Below are 22901 nucleotides of genomic sequence, written 5' to 3'. Positions count from 1 at the left end.
TTTATGGTGTTCTAACTTGGTGTTTATGCTTAAACTATAGAATTACATAGCTTTCAAGTTATCAAATGGTTTGGTGGCAACCAACATGAAGAAGAATCGAAGCCTCAGTACAGACCCTCCATCTCATTCTCTGAAAAAGAATAACAAGAAGGTTGAAGAAGTCACCAGTGAGATCATTGAGCTGCTGACGGGAGAGGTGAGCGGTGCCGGGAATTTTAGGACATTTTCCAGTAACAGACAAGGGATTTGTCTGGATGGTGACTGTATCATTGTGTGTGTCAGGTTCCTATAAGATGTCCAAATAGCACTGTGCCTTTCTCCATGGAGGAGTGGGAGTATATAGAAGGACACAAGGACCTCTACAAGGACTCCATGATGAAGAAGCGGCCGCCCCTCACATCACCGGGTAAGAGGAGACTTTCATTTCTTATAAAGGAGAGAAGAGTATTGAGGATCCCCCTAGATGCACACATCCTCTGATATAAAGACATAGAATCAATGTATTCAGGCAGTGTGTGTGTTTCCTACAGATGGATCCAGTAACAGAAATACCCCAGAGAGATGTCCCCGTCCTCTGTATTCTCAGGACTCCTCACAGGAAGATCAGGAGATCCCTCAGGAGGATCAGGTAGATGGAACTAAAGGTCTTAGCAATAGTCTACAGCAGTTGGATTTTTACATAGTGGATCACATACTAGTTGTGTTTTATTTTGTATTTTAAGGACGAAAATTTGCTTCATTTTGAAATAAAAGATGAAGAAGAGGATCTGTATGTGATGGGTGATGATCCGTGTAATGATGATGACGTTTCTCAAGAGATCAGCACAGGTGAGTAATACACACTAAATCCAGAGAAGAGTCCCAGGTTCTCCTTGTTCAGTCACTACAACAATCTCTTCTTCTCCCCCCTCCTCTGTCAGTAGATAGTAATGGGGGGTCAGTATGTGCCCAGTGGGGGAGTCAGGAGCCATTAGCCTCTATTAGACTCCGGCTCTCCTCCTCACATCATGTCATTGTGTGTTACCAGCCAAGAGACGTGACCAGTCTCCCCCCAAACACACTCTCTGGGGTCTCTCATACCTTCTCATTACAGGGGGCTTCACTCTCCTTTTTATTCACAGACACCAGAGGCACTCAGAAAGCTAAGGAAATGGAAGACGTCCATGTGAGGATTAAAGAGGAGGACGTTCCTGTAGAGATCAGCACAGGTGAGGAATGAACACAGAATTAAGAAAAAAATCAGATTATCCTCTATAACTTCTTAAAAGTTTAGGTGTTGTTTAAAAATAACCCCTATTCCTTAGAGCCTAAAATATGGGACTTAGCTGTTGTTCGATCTTTTTTCCTTTAAACAAACCCGAGCAGAAGATGGAGAGATACCTAAAGGGCCTCCAATGCTCACTATCTGAAATGACTATTGTAGGTATTAGTAGAGGGACCTGTTCCAGTTGCCAACATAGGAGGGAAAAATGGAGAGGTGGACAAATGTTTTCCATACATGTTATAATGATGTTACCAAAGTTCATCCACTTCTCTGTTTCAGCTGCTGATCGGTAAGGGTGAAGAGGTTAAAGCAGAAAAAATGGGCAATGACCATATGTAACTGTATGCAGTTTTAGGAGTGCATATGAGTAGCTTTGTTAATGCTCAAGCCGATACCAGTATGCCCAAAGAACTGCTGGACCCTAGGCAGAGCTAGATAACTAAAGATCCCAGTTTTAGGCTAAGCTCTGCCTACCGAGAAGCCACACCCCTCATTCAGAAATCCACTATGGGAGCTTTTAGGGGACACTAAGGATCTGACATTAGACGGTGTGGACCTCACTCTTATCTCTATTAATAAAACACAGACCTGACCGGAGAGGTGAGGAGGATTCTGGGAGGTCACATGACCTCACTCTTATCGCTATTAATAAAACACAGACCTGACTGGAGAGATGAGGAGGATTCTGGGAGGTCACATGACATCGTACATATCTCTATGTGTAAAACAGAGCTGACCGGAAAGGTGAGGAGGATTCTGGGAGGTCACATCACCCCTCATTCAGAAATCCACTATGGGAGCTTTTAGGGGACACTAAGGATCTGACATTAGACGGTGTGGACCTCAATAGAATGGTGCATCAGGAGTTTAGTAATGGGCGTGCCAACACCACACAATACCTGCTGTTTGTTATGTTGGTCATTTTTAGTTTTTGACCTGAAGAATTCACTAAAGCTGGCTAAACTAGGTCAGTTTTTTTGATTAGCCAGTAGGCTTATTGAAAAAAGTTGAACGGATTCTCCAGTCCACACAAGCGAGGTGGATGAAGGAATCCTTCACGCTGTGTTACTGTATTCCGATAACCGAGACTGTCAAAATACACTGATCAGTGCTGCAGCCCACTGGCTGCAGTGCTGATCAGACAGTAATTTTCCAGCAAGCCCGCTCATGAGAAGTCAATTATTAGATCAACTTCTCACTAATGGGAACAGCCATAAATGGATGGACATTTTACTGGCCCCTGCTGAACTGGCAAAATTTTAATCCATCTATGGCCAGCTTAAAGCATTATTTTGCCTTTTTGTTTTACTTTACCTACTTCTAATCTACTATGATAATGCTATATTGCTCTGATCATAGTATGTAGAATTTTTTTTTTTTTTTAATTGCGAAAAAATTATTACATTTTTTTTTTTTTTTTTACATACTGTCACCAGTCAGTGCCCCTGGTCACCACCACAGTAGTTATATGATGACTCTGTAGTGCACTGGTGACAGTATGTAAAAAAATAAATAAATATAATGTGAAAAAAATCTTTTTTTTTCTTACATAGTTACATAGTAGGTGAGGTTGAATAAAGACACTAGTCCATCCAGTTCAACCTGTAGGTGTGTGTGGCCGTAATCATCTCACATACCCCTGAAAGTTCTGATCTTTGAGATGTACGTCTAAGAATCTTTTGAAAGCCACCATACTTCCCGCAGAAACCACCTCTTGTGGTAGAGAATTCCACAATCTTGTAGCCCTAACAGTAAAGAACCCCCCACGTTGCCTGAGGTTAAAACGTTTCTCCTCTAATCGCATTGTATGCCCTCGAGTCCTCATGCAATCCCTCCGATTGAATAGCTTTTTTTTCTATGCCGAGATCACCATTGAGATATTTATAAATTGCTATCATGTCCCCTCTCAGGCGTCTCTTCTCCAGGGAGAATAAATCAAGCGATTGCAGAGGCTCTTCATAATTAAGGTCCTCCAATCCCCTAATCAGTTTAGTTGCCCTTCTCTGGACTCTCTCCAGCTCCAACACATCCCTCCTGAGGACTGGTGACCACAACTGGACAGAATACTCCAGATGCAGTCGGACCAGAGTTTTATAAAGTGGAAGGATTATAGTCTTATCTCTGCAATACATCCCTTTCTTTATGCATGCTAATATTCTGCTGGCTTTGGCAGCTGCCGCTCGACATTGCATGCTATTGCCTAGTCTACCCTCTACCAGGACTCCCAGATCTTTCTCCATTTTTGATTCCCCCAAGGGTTCCCCTCCTAACGTGTATTGTGCCTTTATGTTTTTAGTCCCCAAGTGCAAAACCTTACACTTCTCCACATTAAACCTCATTTGCCATGTCGTTGCCCACTCTGTTATTTTGTCCAGGTCATTCTGTAGGATATCTGCTTCATGCTGTGCAGTTATTGCCCTGGTCAATTTTGTGTTATCTGCAAAAACTAATATAGAACTACTGATCCCGTCCTCAATGCTGTTTATGAATAAATTGAACAAGGTTGGTCCCAGGACTGAGCCTTGGGGGACCCCGCTTACCACCTCAGACCAGTCTGAGTATGTGCTGTTTATTACCACCCTTTGGACACGCCCTCTTAGCCAGTTCCGTATCCAAGAGCAAACCCTGCGGTCGATGCCTGGAGACCTTATTTTATAAATTAAGCGCTTATGGGGAACTGTATCAAACGCCTTAGCGAAATCCAGGTACACCACATCCACTGGTCTCCCCCTATCTAGCTCACAGCTCACCTCCTCGTAGAATGTTAAGAGATTGGTTTGACAAGAACGCCCATTTGTAAACCCGTGCTGATTACTGCTGATGACGTTGTTGTCTTTAGCAAACTCTACGATATAGTGCCTTATCATCCCCTCCAGAAGTTTACATACTATCGATGTCAGACACAGAAATGAAGAAAGACGCATTTATTTTTTTACTTTTTGACCGTTTTTTTCGTTGGAAAAAAAAAAAAAACACCAAGTGGTGATTTAATACCACTAAAATAAAGCTCTATTTGTGTAAACGAAATGATAAAAATTTCATAGGAGTACAGTGTTTCATGACCACACAATTGTCATTCAAATTACGACACCGCTGAATGCTGAAAAATGGCCTGGACAGGAAGGGGGTAAAAGTGCCCGGTATTGAAGCGGTTAAAGTGACAAATGCACAACACATGTTAGGTATCACCACTGACGCTGGAGTGAGAGGAATAATTCTTGAGACGTTATTTACATTTGACCTTTAAACTGAAAAGGTTTTAAAGCATCAAAAACAGGTGATATGCCATGAAGCAGTAGTCAAGAGGTAAACCCGACGGCCTTCACCTCAGCCAGCCAACGGAGAGAGCTCTCCTGGCGGTGAAATGGTATTGAGCACAGGGAAGACAACAGACAATCTTCATTAAGGTGAAAAGCAGAGTCCTCACTGGGTTAAAAGGAATGCCTTGATTTTAAAACAACTTTGACTTTGTCGAAGATCAAATAGGGTTCCTTACAGGACAATGCTGATAAACTGGGTGACCTTTTCGAAAAGAAGTGATGGCCACAAGTAAGACTACTGAGAATACTAGGTTTAAATCCTATGGTTTGGGTGGAGGCTGAATAGGAGGAGAAAACCTATCTATCTTATGATGACGAAACCCGTAGGGTGGAGTTTTAACGTGTGAGGTCATCACATAACGGAGCGGAGTGCAGCCATTTTATCAGTTGGAAACTTGGTAATACTGATATTACGCTGTTTATATTTGAATCCATGTGAGTGGTATTTTACCTTTTAATAAAAAAGGAGATAACAAGCTTACTACACTATGAGGGGGCTCTGTTTCTTCCTTTAACTTCATCCTTTGGGGATTTACTGTTTTGTACTATCTGACCACCCCACCGGGTTCTTTATGAACCATTCCTGGAGCAAAACTGTGTGCTTTGGCCGTTTGTAATTAGGTGGTCAACTCCATCTGGTGAGAGGCTGTGTGTGCTTCCTTAGGTGGTGGCAGATCCCTCTCTGGGTCACATCTTTATACCCGTCTAATAATTATCACATGTGGACAAAGAATGGACTTTATATTCACTTTGGTGTCATTTTATTAAGGAGCGCTACACTTCTCTTTTTACATCTATCAATGCCCAGCCTGGGTGGAGTCAAACACACTGGGGGCATTGCCTGGGCCGAGTCCCCCAATCCATCTCCTGATAGTACAGAGCCTTGGGGGCACTCTTCACACGCTTTTTTTCTTGGGAGGGTGCATGTAATCTGCACAGGGCTAGTCAGCACTGTCCAGACAGTAGAATGAAAATTCCTCCTACAAGCTTTAACCAGACACTGATAGAAGCCACAAGACTGCTATATACTGCTGATGAGAAAAGTTATTTAGTAGTTTATATTTACTAAAATAATTGTATTTCCATGTTCTGTGTACTGTGCAAGACCAGCTATAGTGATTGCAGGCCCCTGGGTTTAGTAACACTTTAAGTAGCTTACAATCTAAGTTCCCGGTCTCATGTGCATATATACAATATATTACCAAAAGTATTGGGACGCCTGCCTTTACACACACATGAACTTTAATGGCATCCCAGTCTTAGTCTGTAGGGTTCAATATTGAGTTGGCCCACTCTTTGCAGCTATAACAGCTTCAGCTCTTCTGGGAAGGCTGCCCACAAGGTTTAGGAGTGTGTTTATGGGAATGTTTGACTATTCTTCCAGAAGCGCATTTGTGAGGTCAGGCACTGATTTGGACGAGAAGGCCTGGCTCGCAGTCTTTTGGGTTTCAAAAGAGGGGGGAACTATAGTCATCATTAGGAGGTTTCGAGCATTAAGAGAGGGCAACAGGGCCACCAGTCAGAACAGGACCGAGTGCTACCAAGTGCACTTGGTCTTCTATATGGATAGAAGGACCACTCCTAAATTGTATTAGCCCCTGCTACATCCAACTGTTATGGTGGTGGGTGAGGGGGGCATGAATAGAGGAAGCGCATTTGTGAGGTCAAGGACTGATGTGGAACGAGAAGGCCTGGCTCGCAGTCTGGGCTCTAATTCATCCCAAAGGCATTCTAACGGGATGAGGTCAGGACTTCAGGCCAGCCAAGCTCCTCCACCCCAAATTCGCTCATCCATGTCTTTATGGACCTTGCTTTGTGGACTGGTCCAAATTATTTGGTGGAGGTGGGATTAATGTGTGGGGTTGTTTTCTAGCGGTAGGCTTGGCCCCTTCGTTTCAGTGAAGGGAACTCTTTAGGCGTCAGCATACCAAGACAATTTGGACAATTTCATTCTCCTAACTTTGTGGATGGCCCCTTCCTGTTCCAACATGACTGTGCACCAGTGCACAAATCAAGGTTCATAAAGACATGGATGAGAGAGTTTGGGGTGGAGGAACTTGACTTGAAAAGATTCATACCAGAGAAATGCCATATTCATGTTCAGAATGTGAGAAATGTTTTACACGGCAATCACACCTTTTCGCCCATGAAAAGCTTTATTCTGGAGATAAACTATATAAATACTCATAATGTGGGCAGCCTTACTGTCAACCGGGAAGCCGTATTCAAATTCGGAATAAGGGAAATGTTTTGTCACTAGAACCATTGTTAAGAGAAATCATAATTCTTATTGGAATGTGGAAAAAGTTTTATTAAAAGAACAAAACTTGTCATGCAACAAATAAGAGATACAAGAGAGTATGAAATCAAATCTGATATAAACTTTAAAGACACATTACATGCATATAAACTTATGCACATACACGTATATTGTTCATATATAAATTAAAGAAAAAACACAGCTTGTTGAGAGGAGGAGAGAACGTAAGTATACTAGATAGCCATCATTTTTTGGACAGCTAATATGTACTGTCTGTAGACATGCCTCCAAATGGTTGCGTTCGAGTGTTTCTAGTGAAGAAGCAAGGACATTTTAGATAACTGTGTGCTTCTGCCTTGTGTCAACAGTTTAGGGAAGGCCCTTTTCTATTCCAACACTTCCCTAAGCTCAAATCTAGCTCTGCATAAATATGTTTTGACCAGTTTGGTGTGAAGGAATTCAAATGGTCAGAACAGAGCCCTGCACTCAAACCTACTAAACACCTTTAAAATTAATTGAAATGCCGATCGCAAGCCAAGGCCGACTTGTCCAACGTCAGTACTTGACCTCAAAAAATGGCTTTTTTGTTGAATAGGTACAAATTCGCTTTTCGGGATTTAGTGTTTACTACTCAGCTGTGTTGTTCTGTTGAGGAAATTCCTCCTACTTGCTTGGGTCATTGCCTCTCACACATGCCTTCTGCTTCTTTTCTAGTTTCTGTTCTTTGATCAGTCTGATTTACTTCAGCAGTCCAGCTTTATCTACACAGGAAGGATAATTCTTTGAAATTATGCCAAACAAAATGTTAACATTTTATGACTGTATCCCTGAACTTAGGGCTGAGGGTAACCTCTCCTTACAGTAAATCCTGCAAGAAGCCTGGACAAACATGGTTGTGCCTATATTTTCACAATGACGAAGGACGGGTTACCTGACTGCCTAACACTGTTGTAATGCTACAAGGTGTCATATTGCTCGTTTTAAAATTTTAAAGTGGAGTTCTGGCCTCGGGGGTGAAATTTAGATAAAAATACCCCCGGGACAGTCAGGGCTAGTACATTCCATAATGGATAGCTTCTGAACTGTCCCGGGTCGCACTTACCTTTTAGAAGAAATACCTTGAAAATTTCTACTCCAGCGCTGCCATCTCGGATGTGGGCAGCTGAAGCCAGCGCGCTCTCTTCTGCGTCCTCTTCCATGTCCTCTTCGTCCCAGAATGCCCTGCACTGGCCCCACTCGTCAGAAGCTGTTTAGCAGGGAATGACGCGTCTGCACCAGAACTGACGAGGGGGGCCGGTGCAGGCGCATTGACCCCTGGGAGCGATGACGTTCAGCTCCCAGGAGTCCTCACAAACAGGAAGAGATGGCGCAGGCCAGGGCCGAAGAGGGAGGAAGTAGAAGGAAGGTAAGTATACTTTCTTAAAAAACAAGGTAAGTAAAGAAAAAAAAAATTTGGGAGCATCCATTTGTTTTTCAGGGCATTTACAGCAAGCGGATGGGCCAAAGTTGTTTTTGAGCCCGGAACTCCGCTTTAAGCATTTGTCTGGGATATTTCTAGATCCATCGGTATGGAATACCCACCCTGCTGAATGTAAAGTTTCTGTGTCTTTAGAGGATTTGTGTGGATCCTCTTTCCTCTTATCTAGTGATGTGAGAAACGGCTGGTTCTCCATCTTGATATCCTTATACAGATCCTTGTGTCCTTCCAGTGGCGGCCGGTGTACTGAGGGTGCAGGGGCACCGCCCCCCCATCCATGCGTACGGCCCCCTAATCTGCATGCAGGGCACCGGACGCATGGAGCTTAATGTTTTTTTTTTTTAAATTACCTGATTAGAGCCAGAGGCTCTAATTGGGTGATGCAAAGGGTGGGACCGGGGCGCAGAGCAGTGCGCCCCGAGCCCACCCATTGTGGGACAATAGCGAATGAAAATTCACTATTGTCACACCGATCCTCCTCCTGGCCAATCAGGAAGCGCATCCGATACGCACTTCCTGATTGGCCGCAAGGCAAACCCCGTGCCATTGGCTGAGGAGGAGGCGGGAGCAGGAGGACTGGAGGAGACGCACCGCCGGGACTGAGGAGAAGCCGACGCCGGGACACTGATGAGAAGCCGCCCACCGCCGCTGTGTCCTTCTAAATTCTCCCACTCCTCCATCGAGCCATATACACTGAAATCCTGTTCACATAGTTACCACTCAACCATCTGATAACATGAAAGCAATACAATTTTATATTTGAAGCAAAAACATTAGGTTATGCAACTATAAACATAAACTGGAAAGACAAGAACAGAGGGCGCATAGCCTTGCACATTACCTTTGTGATACCATTTATTAAAGTAATAAAACAGATGTATACTCACAAAAAGCAAAAAATCTTAAAGCACATCAATATCCACAGTGCCCTTCATGATCTAGTCCATACGAGTACCAACCAAGAGAAGCCACTAAAAATAGCTGACACGTTTCGAGGGGAAGTCCCCTCTTCCTCTGAACAACGGGAAGCAGAAGGAAGAGATGGGGAAGAGGGGACCTCTTCAACAATTTGTCTTCTCATGGTTGGGACTCACTCAGTGAACCAGATCATGCAGAACACTGTGGATATTGATGGGCTTTAAGATTTTGAGCTGTTTGTGAGTGTACATCTGTTTTATCACCTCACTAAACGGTATCCCAAAGGTAATGCGCAAGGCTGGTGGGGCCTTTGTTCTTGTAGTTTCATTTTTTGGGCTTCCGTAGTCTGCGGGGGGCTGCAATGTCTTGCAAATACTGGAATCGCTGAAGATCGGTAAGTCACTATTGCCAGAACATTTCTCTTGAGCACAGAAGGTTGTTCTTTTTGGTTAGCAACTATAAACTTTGTTGGTACATTGCAGTGTATACTGTTACAACATCAGCCTTCCAGTGAGATCGGTGTTATGTTAATAGTGATAAAAGTGATGTCATGTGCCTCTACAATAATCCTCCTCACCTCTCTGGTCAGGTCAGGTCTGTGTTATAATAATAGAGATAAAAGCAATGTAATGTTCTTCTACAATGATCCTTTTCACATAACCGGTTAGGTCTATGTTTTATTATTCGAGATAAAAGTGATGTCATGTGATCCTCTTAGAATCTTACTTACCTTTCTGCATTGTGTAGAACTGAAAACCGCATCAGGGCAAGGGTTTTGTTTGTTTGTTTTTCGATGACCTGGCCTGTAGACAATGGGTACGGTTGTTGGTACACTGAGAGTACACAAGCCAAGTCAAGAACCAGAAATCGTATTCAGGGATTGGATTACTGGACAGGAAGTCGGCTGCGTGCAAAAAAACAATGTTTCCACCACAGCACCTTATGATTATTACTGAAAACCTGTGTTATATAATCAGACATATACTGTAATTTATGTTTAGTGGTCTTTAACTGTTCATATCTCCTTCCATCTCTTATTCCCTCAGATGAACAACACATTGGGCATAAATTTATTATCTCTCCAGGTGGGGAAATTGAAGATGATGGCCTCTCAGATGATTCTTTAGAAGAAAATCCCATTACTTCTTATCCAGTTCTTTCCACTGCAGATCTATCATACGATCCCTTTACACACGAGGGTAACTTTTCTGAACACTACCCTCCAGTCCTCCACCATACAGATCATGTAGAGGGTGAAATGTTCTCATGTTCCATATGCGGAAGATTTTTTGCCCAGGAGGCAACACTCATCTCTCATCAGAAAATTCATACAGCAGAGAAGTCATATATATGTTCTGTGTGCGGGAAATGTTTTATGCAGAAGTCGTGTCTTGTCCTCCATCAACGAATTCACACAGGTGAGAACCCGTATCCCTGTTCTGAATGGGCAAAGTGTTTTACTGAGCTAGGAACACTTATGTCACATCCGAGAACTCAAACTGGGGAGAAGCCGTATTCATGTTCAGAGTGTGGGAAAAGTTTTACGACAAGTTCAGCTCTTTCTAGGCATCAGAGAATTCACACAGGGGAGAAGCCGTATTCATGTTCAGAATGCGGGAAATGTTTCTCTCAGAGATCACACCTTATCACCCATGAAAAGCTTCATACTGGAGAGAAGCCGTTTTCATGTTTACAATGTGGGAAATGTTTCTCTCAGAAATCACACCTTATTACCCATGAAAAACTTCATACCGGAGAGAAGCCGTACTTATGTTTAGAATGTGGGAAATGTTTCTCTCGGAGATCACACCTTTTAATCCACGAAAAGCTTCATACTGGAGAGAAGCCGTATTCATGTTTACAATGTGGGAAATGTTTTTCAAGGGCAGGCAGTCTTATTAAACACCAGAGAACTCACAAGTGGTGAAGCCAAATACATGTTCGAAGTGAGGGAAACATTTTGTCGCTGAAGTCGTCTGAAGGACCTTAAGTTTGCATCAGATGAAGCTGAAACCAACTAGCTAGAAAAAAGGTGAGAACAGAAGACCAGAGGGCAGCCTTGAATTGGGTACTGATGCTTGATGCTGGAAGATCAAGAACACTCACAACACGTGATGTATGTCTTGACAGGGAAAGGAGGGAAGGAGAAAAATGATTTTTAGGAACAAGCTTTGTCTAGTCCTCACCAGGGTGGCAGTATAACTATAAGATGAAAGACTTCCTGTGTCCCTCAGTGGACTCCTAAGAAGAAAAGGTTTTTATTTTGAGTACAAAAATCCTATTTTATCTTACAACCTTGAACTCATACGGGACCAAAACCATGATAATTAAAAATTATTGGAATGTGAGAAATGTCTTACTGAAAGAGCAGAACTTGTCTTGCATTAAATAAAAGAGGCGTTTACCAATCTTCATGTAGTGTGTGCGAGAGAGGCCAAAAAACTTTAATGCAGAACTACATGCATATAAAAAGGTGCACATGTATTTTATTTATTTATTAAAAATATGTTCTAAGCTGTTCTTTCGTTTTTCTGTAATCTTATGCTGTCAATGTAACTCAGAGAGCTTTTTTATTAGAAGGGACCACACAAAACTGTGACACCTCAATATGGTGAAAAGTATGTGGACACCTGTCCAAATGATTAAGTTGTTATATGGGATTAATATCATACCATCAGTTTGCATAGCACTTACAATATAAAAGGAGACAGTACAGTTACAATACAATTGGATACAAGAGTGGTAGGAGGGTGCTGCTTTTGAGAGCGTACAATCGAATGGGGAGGAGAAGTGGTACAAAAGGTAATAACTGTGAGGGATGAGCTGATGTGGAAAGCAAATGTTTAATTTCTTAGTTAGGGGCAGGATAGACTTCCTTGAAGAGGTGAGTTTTCAGGGATCTCCTAAAAGTGGACGGAGTAAGAGACAGCCAGAGAGATTGGGGTAGGGAGTTCCAGAGGATGGAGGAGACTCTGGAGAAGTCCTGGATGCAAGAATGGGAGAGTGATAAAGCTAGAGAGAAGTAGGTATTGGTAGGAATGAAGAAGACAGTTTGGGTGACACTTTGAGACAAGATTGGTGAAGTAGCTTGGCCAGAGTAATGAATAACTTTGGCATTGTGTGCTGTTGTTAGAGTTTGTTATTTTTTATTAGTTGGGGAGTCAGAAGCTAGTGAAGCAATTGGCAGAAAGGGGTGGGAGACACTGAGCAGTTGGTAAGGTAGATGAGTTTGTCAGCAGCATTCATGATAGACTGAATGGGGGCTTGACTGTGTAGTGGTAGGCCAATGAGGATGGAGTTGCAATAGTCGAAGCGAGAAATAACAAGAGCGTGAATGAGTAGCTTGTTGCTGTGATTGGTTAAGAGGTAGTGTATTTTGAAAATGTTATGAAGGTGAAGCCTGCAAAAGTTGGGCAGTGATTTGATTTGAGGCTAAAGGGACAGGTTAGAATCAAAGATTACACCTACCACCCTAGCAAGAGGGGAGCGACTGATAATATTATTATTGAGCTTGATGGAGAAGTGAAGGGGAGAGCAAATTATGAGTTTGGTTTTAGATAGATTTCATTTTAGGAAGTGGTGTGACAATCATAATGATATGTCAATTTGTGATGCAAGAGGAGACTGAAGAAGTGAGGGGAGGAGTGGAGAGATAGATTTGGGTGTCATGGGCAATAAAAAAGGTTATCAAGTGACCAAGAGGGGAGGTGAAGATAGGAGAGGTGGACAGAACCTTTGGGCCTCCTAAGTGTAGCAAGGTTTCCAGGCCCAGGTGGGTCTGCCATTAGTACTGGTACTTTCCCCACCCCATGTGAGCTGTGACCCTGGGTGTGACAACTGAAGCAGTGACAACTCCGGCATCTTTGTTAGTGTTTTTTTATTGATTTTGTAGGGAATGGGAGAAGGGAATGAGTGGGATACTCCTTGAGCCTTAACTATACACAATTGGGACTTTATCCTTGAAAAGTGCCCATTGGTGCTTCCTTGACGCCAGCCGGCGCCTGCCAACGCTCACTAACGCTGAGAATAACTTGATGAACACAGAAGTTCTGAATCCTCGACTGTTAGTCCACAAGATCCAGGACTGAATACTCTAGAACTGTTTAGCTGTGTAAGTCACTGAATACTGTCCCCCGCTTTGGCCAGCTTAAGGTAGTATGAAGTAGAACTCTGTAGAACTGTGTTAGCAACTGACACACACTCTGTACTATTCAGGGCCCAAATGTAGGTACCCCCTTGGACTTGAACTCTATAGGGTCCACTGACTATGCACCCCCTCTGTGACTTCAGGGTCCTCAACCTAGGCACCCCCTTTACAGCTAGCTGATGACTGGATCCCAGAATCTCTTCCGGAGTGGTCCCCTCTGACACTAGGCAGACCCCCAGGGGCAATCCTCAGTACTCAAGACCTGTGTAGGCTTTCCTGGGACTGGACCCCTTTCGCTCTCCGCAGATTCTCGGCACAACGGATCCCCTCAGCTCACTCTGTTCACTCTGGATATTCAGGCGACACCCCGAACTATCCGCTTCCTCAGACAGGAGGAGAGAGACAGCCGTACTCTCCCTCTTGGGACTCTGCTCCCGCCAAAGACACCCTGTCACGCACTTCCCCCAAACTTATACCCACTCCCAGAATCCTTTGCAGCCTAATCTGCCTTCTGGGGTAGTTACAAGCTGGGATGTGTCCCCTGATTGGGGAAGCCTAGGATAGCGTCATCAGGCAGTCTCTCCTAGCGAAATGCAATCTTGGTCCCTGCTAAACCCGGAAGTCTTGTGTATCAGCTACGTCACCTCCGCTCGGAGCATTGGAACGCACGCCAGACCGCTGCCACGCTACAAGGGTAATACAGAGGATATCAGTATACGCAGGAGATTATACACATATCTCTCCGACCCCTTGCCATAGCAACCAACGCTCATCGCCCTGTGCCAGATGGGCACTACTAAATGTAAGCAGCCAATTTTACAGTCTTTTATTGAATATTTTAAATATACAGTATTACACTATATTTGGCTTCACATTGTCTCCCTGCATATCGACTTGACATCTGCCATTGATTTAAAGCAGGGGTGTCAAACTCAATTTCATTGTGGGCCGCATCAGCATTATGGTTGCCCTCAAAGGGCCGGTTATATCTGTAAGCTTAGATGTCCAGAGCACCCCACGCCCCCTTACACCCTTACACGAGATGTCAAATCCACCCCACCATCAGAAGTCAAGAGTCACCCACCCTTCCTTACATCACAATGCACTCCCTTACTTTGTGCTGCTGCCAGGAAGAAGATGCGGGTGAATCTGGAAAGAAGAAAGTACAGGGTCTGCTGGAGAACCAGAGGAGGACTGGAGTCAGCTTCCAGAGTCTGCTGAATGCTGAGACCAGGGGAGGCAGAGGCAAGGTGGTGTTGTGGCTGCACAGAGGGGTGCAGGATCTGTAGGAGGAGTTCTGCCCTCCTCTCTGCTGCAGACTGCTGAGAAGGGGTGGGGGGGTAAAAGACAAGCCTTTCTGTAGCTGCACAGAGGAGTGCAGGATTTGGCAAAGGAGTTCTGTCCTCTCTGCTGCTGCCGACTACTGAGACAAGGTGGGGGCAGAGACAAGGGGGTGCCGCAGCTGCAGGAGAGATGCGAGGGCCACATGGAATGGCCTGGGGGGGCGCATTCGGCCCGCGGCCTTGTGTTTGACACCTGTGATTTAAAGTATAAGGAGGAGAAGGAGGAATTTATTTCACATATCATTTCCCAATCCCATGGTTAATATATAATAAAAGAGATGAGGAGTGGAGGAGTTCTGATGGTTTGATCCACCCTATATGAATAGGATCAAAGGCGCTTGAGGTCTGTATGACCTGGTGAAATCTGGTAAGAGGCATTGATTACCACTAATCACTCACTGGAGCACCCGAACAAAGAATATTGATTCCTACATCACTGCATGAACTTTTATTCCACAGTTCACTATTGATGCACCATTCATCCTAATATTGTATTTAACAAATTTACTCATTTATTTAATTTATATTATATGGTATTTATTGATTTATTTATCAGCACGATTTCATTGCATTACAATTTATATTGAATCAGCACCATCATTTTGCACCATTGAAGCACTTTATTGATGTATTTATGTATTAATACAGTTGTCTGCACTGATTTTAAAATTATTGCATAAGAAATATCAATTGTTCCTCACACCCTGAGTTAGCTATATTTAATTTTGAGGAATCGTTCACATAAGATCACACAAAACACACAAATATAGATTACGTCCTTAATTCAGCCATCTTTGTCCAATGATCAAAAACACCCTGTCTCTTCCCCTGCTTCTGTTTTTCAACTAGAGTCAGACCCTGATTTTCCAGTCCTAGAGGATGCACAATCACAAGGGAATGAAGAGAATGTAGAAGTGGTGTTGGAGGAAGCTGCAGAAGATTTATCTCACCCATACTGTCACTATATTAAAAAAGGGGAGCTTCCCACAATATGCTTGCTAATGTTGAAAAGCTCATTGCCTCTCTACGTAACAGCTCTGACAATGTACAGGTGGACTCTCCTCCTTCTTGCCATGCCTCTTTGATCACAAAGAGACCTCCAAGCTTTGCAAATCCTTCCCTGTTGATGAGCAAATAAAATGTGCAGTCTATGACGACTGGGTCAGTTCTGAAACGATTTGTACTCTCCCAAACATATGTTCTGAACTCTTATCCAGTTAAAAAAGGGTTTAACCACTTAAAGTGGACTTCTGGCCTCAAAATCCACTTTGGGCCATCCGCTTGCTCAGTGTTACCTAAAAAATAAATGGATAGTCCCGATTTTTTTTTCAATTACTTACCTTGATATTGAAGAAATTATACTTACCTTTCTTCCACTTCCTCCCTCTGTGGCCGGCGCCGTCGCTTCCTGGCTTGCATTGATTCCTGGGAGCTAAACGTCAATGCTCCCAGGAATCAATGCGCCTTCATCGGCCGCGCTCGTCAGTTCCAGGGCAGGCGCGTCATTCCCTGCTAAACAGCTTTTGGGCATGCCCAGAAGCTGTGCAGGGATGACGCGCCTGCCCCGGAAGTCACGAGCGGGGCTGGTGCACGGCATTGTGGGACCGAAGAGGACGCGCTGGCTTCAGCTGCCCACACCTGAGATGGCAGCGCTGGACATGACATTTTCAAGGTAAGTATTCTTCTGAAAGGTAAGTGCAACCCGGGACAGTTCAGAGGCTATCCATTATGGAATGTACTAGCCCTGACTGTCCTGGGGGTATTTTTATTGAATAATAGTTTCCGAGGCCGGAACTCCGCTTTAAGGACAGAGCCCATTTCTGACACTTGTTGTTTACAAGTTAAAATCATTATTTTTTGCTAGAAAACTACTTAGAACCCACAAACATTATATATATATATATATATATATATATATATATATACAGTAAACCCCCCATCGCGGTTCAGTTTTTGCGGTCCCGGTATATTGCGTTTTTTTTCTGTAATGGTATTTTACTATATAAATCATTAAAAATTAAATATTTTTTGTGTTTTCCATAGCTCTTGCTATGTCTCTCAGTATCTTTTATGTGTTTAAATGAGTTTTTATTGTTTTAAAAGTGTGTTTAAAGACCTTAAAATGCTTTTTTTAAAAAAATTAAATTTCATTGCATTTAAAAAAAAAAAAAAAACAGTACAGTTAGCTCATTTTTTTTGTATATTGTGAAAGGAGATGTCACGCCGAGTAAATAGATACCCAACATGTTACGGTTTAAAGTTGCGCACACCCGCGGAATAGTGAAAAAACTACGGTCAATAAAAATCTCCATAGGCGGCGCTTTAAAGAAAAATGTAATGGTTACCAGTTTAGAGTTACAGGGGAGATCTTTTTTTTTTTTTTAAATTATTGCTCTCGCTCTGGCGATCGTGGCGATACCTCACATGTGTGGTTTGAACAGCAATTTTATTTGCGGGCGCGACTTCCGTATACGTTTTCTTTTGTGCGCGAGCTCACGGCGATGGGGGCGGTTAAACATTTTTTTTTTCCTATTTATTTTATTTATTATTTTAATTTTAGCACAGGTTTTTAAAAAAAAAAGAAAAATCTGATCACTTTTATTGCTGTCACAAGCAATGCAAACATCCCTTGTGACAGCAATAGGCAGTGACAGGTACTCTTTATGGGGGGATCGGGGGTCTAAAACCCCAGACCCCTCCACTGCACTTCAGTGTACTTCAATGGTGGGAGACCCGGGCAGAGCACGCAGAAGCGAACGCATACATAGGTCATGTCTGCATATGTAAACGACGTTTAAACCACACATGTGAGGTATCGCTGTGAATATTAGAGCGAGAGCAATAATTCTAGCACAAATGATAAAATTGTAAAGAAGGTTGAAACCGGCGCTACCTTCAAAGTGCTAATATGCCAAATAAATAAATAAATAGTGTATAAGTAAAGTGCTGAAGTGTATTATTTATTTAAAGTGCTCATATTCTGAGTGATAACGGGTTAGATATTGCAACATTTATCAATCATAAGTGCTAGTGCCAGAAAAAAAACTTGAAAAAGAAACCAAACCCGGTGCTTTTATTCAAATTAATAATGTGTATTACAGTGATAAACCGTGGAAGTTTACATAAATAACATATACACAAATGGTGCTTATTTTATTGGAAGAATGACTGTAAAATAATAAACTGTTATTATTACGTGCTGTGATCATAAAGTGATGTGAAACTTTACATATATATGCGAGTAAATGAATAAATAAGTTAAATAAAATGGTGAGTCCTCTCTAGTAGAGAAATGAAAAAAACAGGTGTTGAACAAAAGAAAAGGGAGAGCACGGATTGCAAACACCACTATAGCCACTAGGTGTCGCACCCGGCCAATATACCACCTGTATATCAATAGGGACCAATATGGAATCCTGGGGTTCCCTCACCACGGTCTCTCCTCGTCCAGAGTACCTCAGGATATAAAAAGAGAGAGAGAGGGGGACCCCTTGGTGCGATGTATGGTGCCAATCTTTTAAAAGGCGAGGTAGTAACTCACGGTTAGGCTGTCCTCGATCAGTAAAGAGAAGCCGGGAAGCTTCCGCGTTCCACGGCCCAAGCTCCAAATACCGGAAGTGACGTAGTGACGTAAGACTCCACCCTACGCGTTTCGTAATACAACGTCTACTGGAGCGGCGTCAACATATCGGGCTCCCGGTGTTAAATAGCCGCACTGTCTCCTAGGTAACCAAATGGCTTCCGCCGCCATATTGGTGCTCTCAGACCCGAAGCCGGACGGAGGACACCTTTAGCCTCACTGCAATGCCGGCGTTTTTGGTTCTGTAATGGAGTGGCAGCTTTCATCATTTCGGGGACAGCCAATACCGATCAAGGTGTATATATGAACTTGCAAATCATGAAATAAAAATAAAAATAAAAATAAAAATAGTTTTATTTCAAAAAATTCTTCTCCGCAAAAAAAGGAGAAATAAAAGCGAAAAAACAAAAAAAAAAAAACTTTATTTAACCACTTGCCGACCGCCGCACGACTATCTACGGCGGCGGTCAGCCCCTCACAGGCAAAGTGACGTAGGTCTACGTCGCTCGCCTGTGAGGGTTTAGGGAGCGAGCGCGCGCCGCCGGAGGCGCGCTCCCGCTCCCGCGTGGTCACGGACCCCCCCGCGCGCGTGACCGGCTGACCCGATCGCCGCCGGCCACTCTGCGATCGGCGGGGGAGAGGGAGAAAGTCAGGCAGCTTGTGTAAACAAGCTGCCTGTCATTCTCCTCTCTGTATGAGAGCTGATCACATGGATCTACTATGTAGATCCATTGATCACTCTGCATACAGTTGAAGCCACAGCCAATCACAGTTAGAATCACGCCCCTAGGGACACACACAGCCCCTCCCTCTCAAATAAAGTTAACCCCTTCACTACCAGTGTATTTTTACAGTAACAGTGCATATATATAGCACTGATTACTGTAGAAATGTCACTGGTAACCCCAAAAGTGTCAAAAATGTCAGTCAAGGGTCCGATCTTTCCGCCGCAATGTCGCAGTACCGCAAAAAAAATCGCAGATCGCCGCCATTACGCGTTAAAAAAAAAAACAACAAAAATGACAAAAATCTTTCCCTTTGTTAGTAAACGCAATAACTTTTGCGCAAACCAATCAAAATACGCTTTTTGCGATTTTTTTTACCAAACATAGGTAGCATAAAACAAATTGGCCGAAAATATTAAAAAATTTTGATTTTTACATTTTTTTTGGGGGGAATTTCATATAAAAAAAAGGGAAAAATATTGCTATTTTTGCAAAATTTACGCTCTTTTTTTGTTTATAGCGCGTGATCAAAAAATCGCACAAGTGATCAAATACCGCCAAAAGAAAGCTCTGTTTGTGGGAAAAAAAGGACGCCAAATTCATTTAGGTACAGCGTCGCACGACCGCGCAATTGTCCGTTAAAGTCACGCAGTGCCGAATCGCAAAATACCCTCTGGTCGTTTAGCAGCCAAATCCTCCGGGGCTTAAGTGGTTAAAAAATGGCGACAACGGAACTATCTTATAGCCAGACTAATAACCAATTCCATGGAATATATACCACTTCTCTCTGCAGGCCCATTCTGATATTCAGTGTGCAAAGGGGAACAGCCAAAGGGCATGTCAGAAAGGTTTTCTTAAATAACAGGGTAATCATGGATGGTTAATGATTTAAAAGTTATATAGATAAAAAGTAAAAAAATATTATATTAATAAAAGTAAAAAATGAAAAACAAAAAATATAAAATATGATCAAATAATTTGTATTGAGATAATGTCTATTCTTTGGAGTTCTTCTGATCTAATGTTCATGTTGATGTTGCTTCGGATGTTTCCTAAATGTTTAAACGGGATCAACCATATTATCCAACTTACATATTTTAGTCATGTTGATTTTATATTGATGCTGGATGAGAAGGCTTATTCCTATTCCTCATTAAGCTGAATAAAAATTTCACGTATTTATTTTTCGTTTGATTTTATATTGATGCTGGATGAGAAGGCTTATTCCTATTCCTCATTATGCTGAATAAAAATTTCACGTATTTATTTTTCATTTGTACCATGCTGCTTGGTAGAATTAAATATATAGTTCAATGGTTTTTAAAATTATTTTTTATATTCAAAATTATGTGTTGAGGTTGGACGAGAAGGCTCCTCAGGATTATAGTTCTTTTGTGGTCTTTTTTGACATCTTGGTTTAGTGAAAGACAATTTTCTTTCATGTGTATATATATATACACGTATAGTGCGGGTGACCCCAAATACATATACAGTCGCTAGATAGAACAATTTATTCCACTAGGAGAAAGTTTTTTTGTTTTTTTGTTTATAGCGATTATTTTCCGTATGGTGATAATATACCCAAAAAAATTGAATTTGAGGCAAAAAATATGTTGCTAGGAGTTTGTTTGCAGGAAATGTAAAAATATACAATGAAATGCAGATATGCTTGGAGATATAAAATACAAATATCCAGGAATTAAAAACCAAAAACGATTATTGTAGTTCTCCATAGGAAAAAGATAAAAAAAATTTTAAAATTTTGGAAGAGGTATGTAATTTAATTAATATAGGAGATTGGATAAAAACTTAAAACCTCTAAAAGCTTTTAAAAGATGGGAATCCTTTAAAATCCTATTACAAACCTTTTCTTAAAACAGAAATTCTTTCAAAACAGAATTATAAAATAGGATACTAAAAAGGAAGGATTTTTAAAAGGACTTTTTTAAAAAGAATTCTTTGAAAAGAGTTCTTTAAAAAGGATAAAAGATAGAGGGGGGAGGGGGGGGGGGGGTTCAAGATAAAGGATAAAATGTATATAGAGTTGTGGATTAGATGTCTGTTATAAAACAGTTTAGATCTATATCTACATTCAACCCATCAGGGCGAAGAGATCTCATCAGAAAAATCCACTTAGTTTCGTTTTTTGATATCATCCTTTTCTTGTTTCCTCCCCTCCAATCCCCTTTTATTTTATCAATTCCATAGAAAATTAAGCCAGATGGGTTTTTTGCATGTTTTTCTTTAAAATGTCTTAAAAGGTTGTGTTTATCGAACCCCTTTTTAATATTTTTTATATGTTCCCTAATTCTTACATATAGGGGACGAGTTGTTCTGCCTATATATTGTAGATGACAGGGGCATTCGATGACATAGGTTACATGTGTACTATTGCAGGTGATGGTTTCCCTTATTTTATACTCTACACCTGTGGTGTGAGATTTAAATCTATCAGTCTTCCTTGGTTGATGTCTATTATTCCTACAAGGAAGGCAATTCCGACACCTAAAAAAACCATTAATGTTTGTAGGCAATTTTATTGTTTTTGGGGGATTCACCACGTTGTGTACCACCTTGTCTCTCAGTGTAGGTGCTCTCCTGTATACAAATGATGGTTTATTAGGCAAAATTTTCTTGAGTGTCCTGTCCGCTGTAAGAATGGGCCAATATTTCTTGATTATTTTCTCCACATCTTTATGCTGCCTATTATAGCCAGTAATAAAGGCAAACTCATGTTTGTTTTGTTTGGCTTTTTTCCTCCCATTTTCTTTTATCAGATCCTTTCTGTCAGTGTTCTTTATCATGTTCTTTAAAATTTCCAGGTTTTTCTTTTTGTATCCTTTTTCCACAAACCTTTGTATAAGGGCATCTGCTTGTGTATTAAAATCTTGAATATTACTGCAGTTTCTCCGTATGCGTAATAATTGCCCTTTCGGAATGTTGCCCAACCACTGTGGGTGGTGGCAGCTTCTAATTGGAATATATCCATTCTTGTCTGTCACTTTATGATCACAGCACCGTCAAGCACGTAATAATAACAGGTTATTATTTTACAGTCATTCTTCCAATAAAATAAGCACCATTTGTGTATATGTTATTTATGTAAACTTCCACGGTTTATCACTGTAATACACATTATTAATTTGAATAAAAGCACCGGGTTTGGTTTCTTTTTCAAGTTTTTTTTCTGGCACTAGCACTTATGATTGATAAATGTTGCAATATCTAACCCGTTATCACTCAGAATATGAGCACTTTAAATAAATAATACACTTCAGCACTTTACTTATACACTATTTATTTATTTATTTGGCACATTAGCACTTTGAAGGTAGCGCCGGTTTCAACCTTCTTTACAATTTTATCACTTTTTAACCCTTTCAGGGTTGGTTGTTGGCAGCTTACACCTTAGGTCCTTTTTTTGTATTTATTATAAACTCCATAGCGCTGGTCACCTCCTGCATAAAACAATTCTAGCACAAGACCTCCTCTGTAACTCTAAACTGGTAACCTGCAAACATTTTTAAATCGTAGCCTTTGGAGATTTTTACTTCAATTGATTTTTATTTGGTTTTCACAAAAAGGAAACAAGCACATGGGAAACACAATAGATTAACGCAAATTAATAATAAAAGAAAGGGAGAAAAGAAGAGAAAAAGAAAAAAAAATCTTTGGAGATTTTTAAGTACTGAAGTTTGGCGCCATTCCACGAGTGCGTGAAGTTTTAAAGCATGACGTGTTAGGTATCTTTTTACTTGGCGTAACATCATCTTTCACATTACGCAAAAAAAAAAAATTGGGCCGACTTTACTGTTTTTTTTTTTATTTTTTATTTATGAAAGTGTTTTCTTTCCAAAAAAAATGTGT

The 22901-nt window shown here is 41.6% G+C and overlaps 2 protein-coding genes across 2 annotated transcripts in view; one reads left to right on the top strand and one right to left on the bottom strand.

The window, feature by feature from the left end:
• LOC309563382 (uncharacterized protein) overlaps positions 1–11183 on the top strand; it is a 109514-nt gene extending 98331 nt beyond the window's left edge. Inside the window, exons 19-24 of the mRNA XM_082267776.1 lie at positions 41–196; positions 283–406; positions 531–628; positions 723–828; positions 1122–1208; positions 10286–11183. Coding sequence (XP_082123902.1) covers positions 41–196; positions 283–406; positions 531–628; positions 723–828; positions 1122–1208; positions 10286–11166 — 1452 coding nt within the window. The 3' untranslated portion in view covers positions 11167–11183. The remainder of the gene's footprint in view (positions 1–40; positions 197–282; positions 407–530; positions 629–722; positions 829–1121; positions 1209–10285) is intronic.
• LOC309564368 (uncharacterized protein) overlaps positions 1–22901 on the bottom strand; it is a 770106-nt gene that overhangs the window by 538960 nt on the left and 208245 nt on the right. The gene's annotated exons all lie outside the window — the stretch shown is intronic.

Source organism: Pelophylax lessonae (assembly GCF_965119305.1).
Source record: "Pelophylax lessonae genome assembly, chromosome: 9".
NCBI classification, from domain to species: Eukaryota; Metazoa; Chordata; class Amphibia; order Anura; family Ranidae; genus Pelophylax; species Pelophylax lessonae.
Note: the sequence above shows the minus strand (reverse complement) of the source record. Positions and strands in the feature narration are given on the sequence as shown.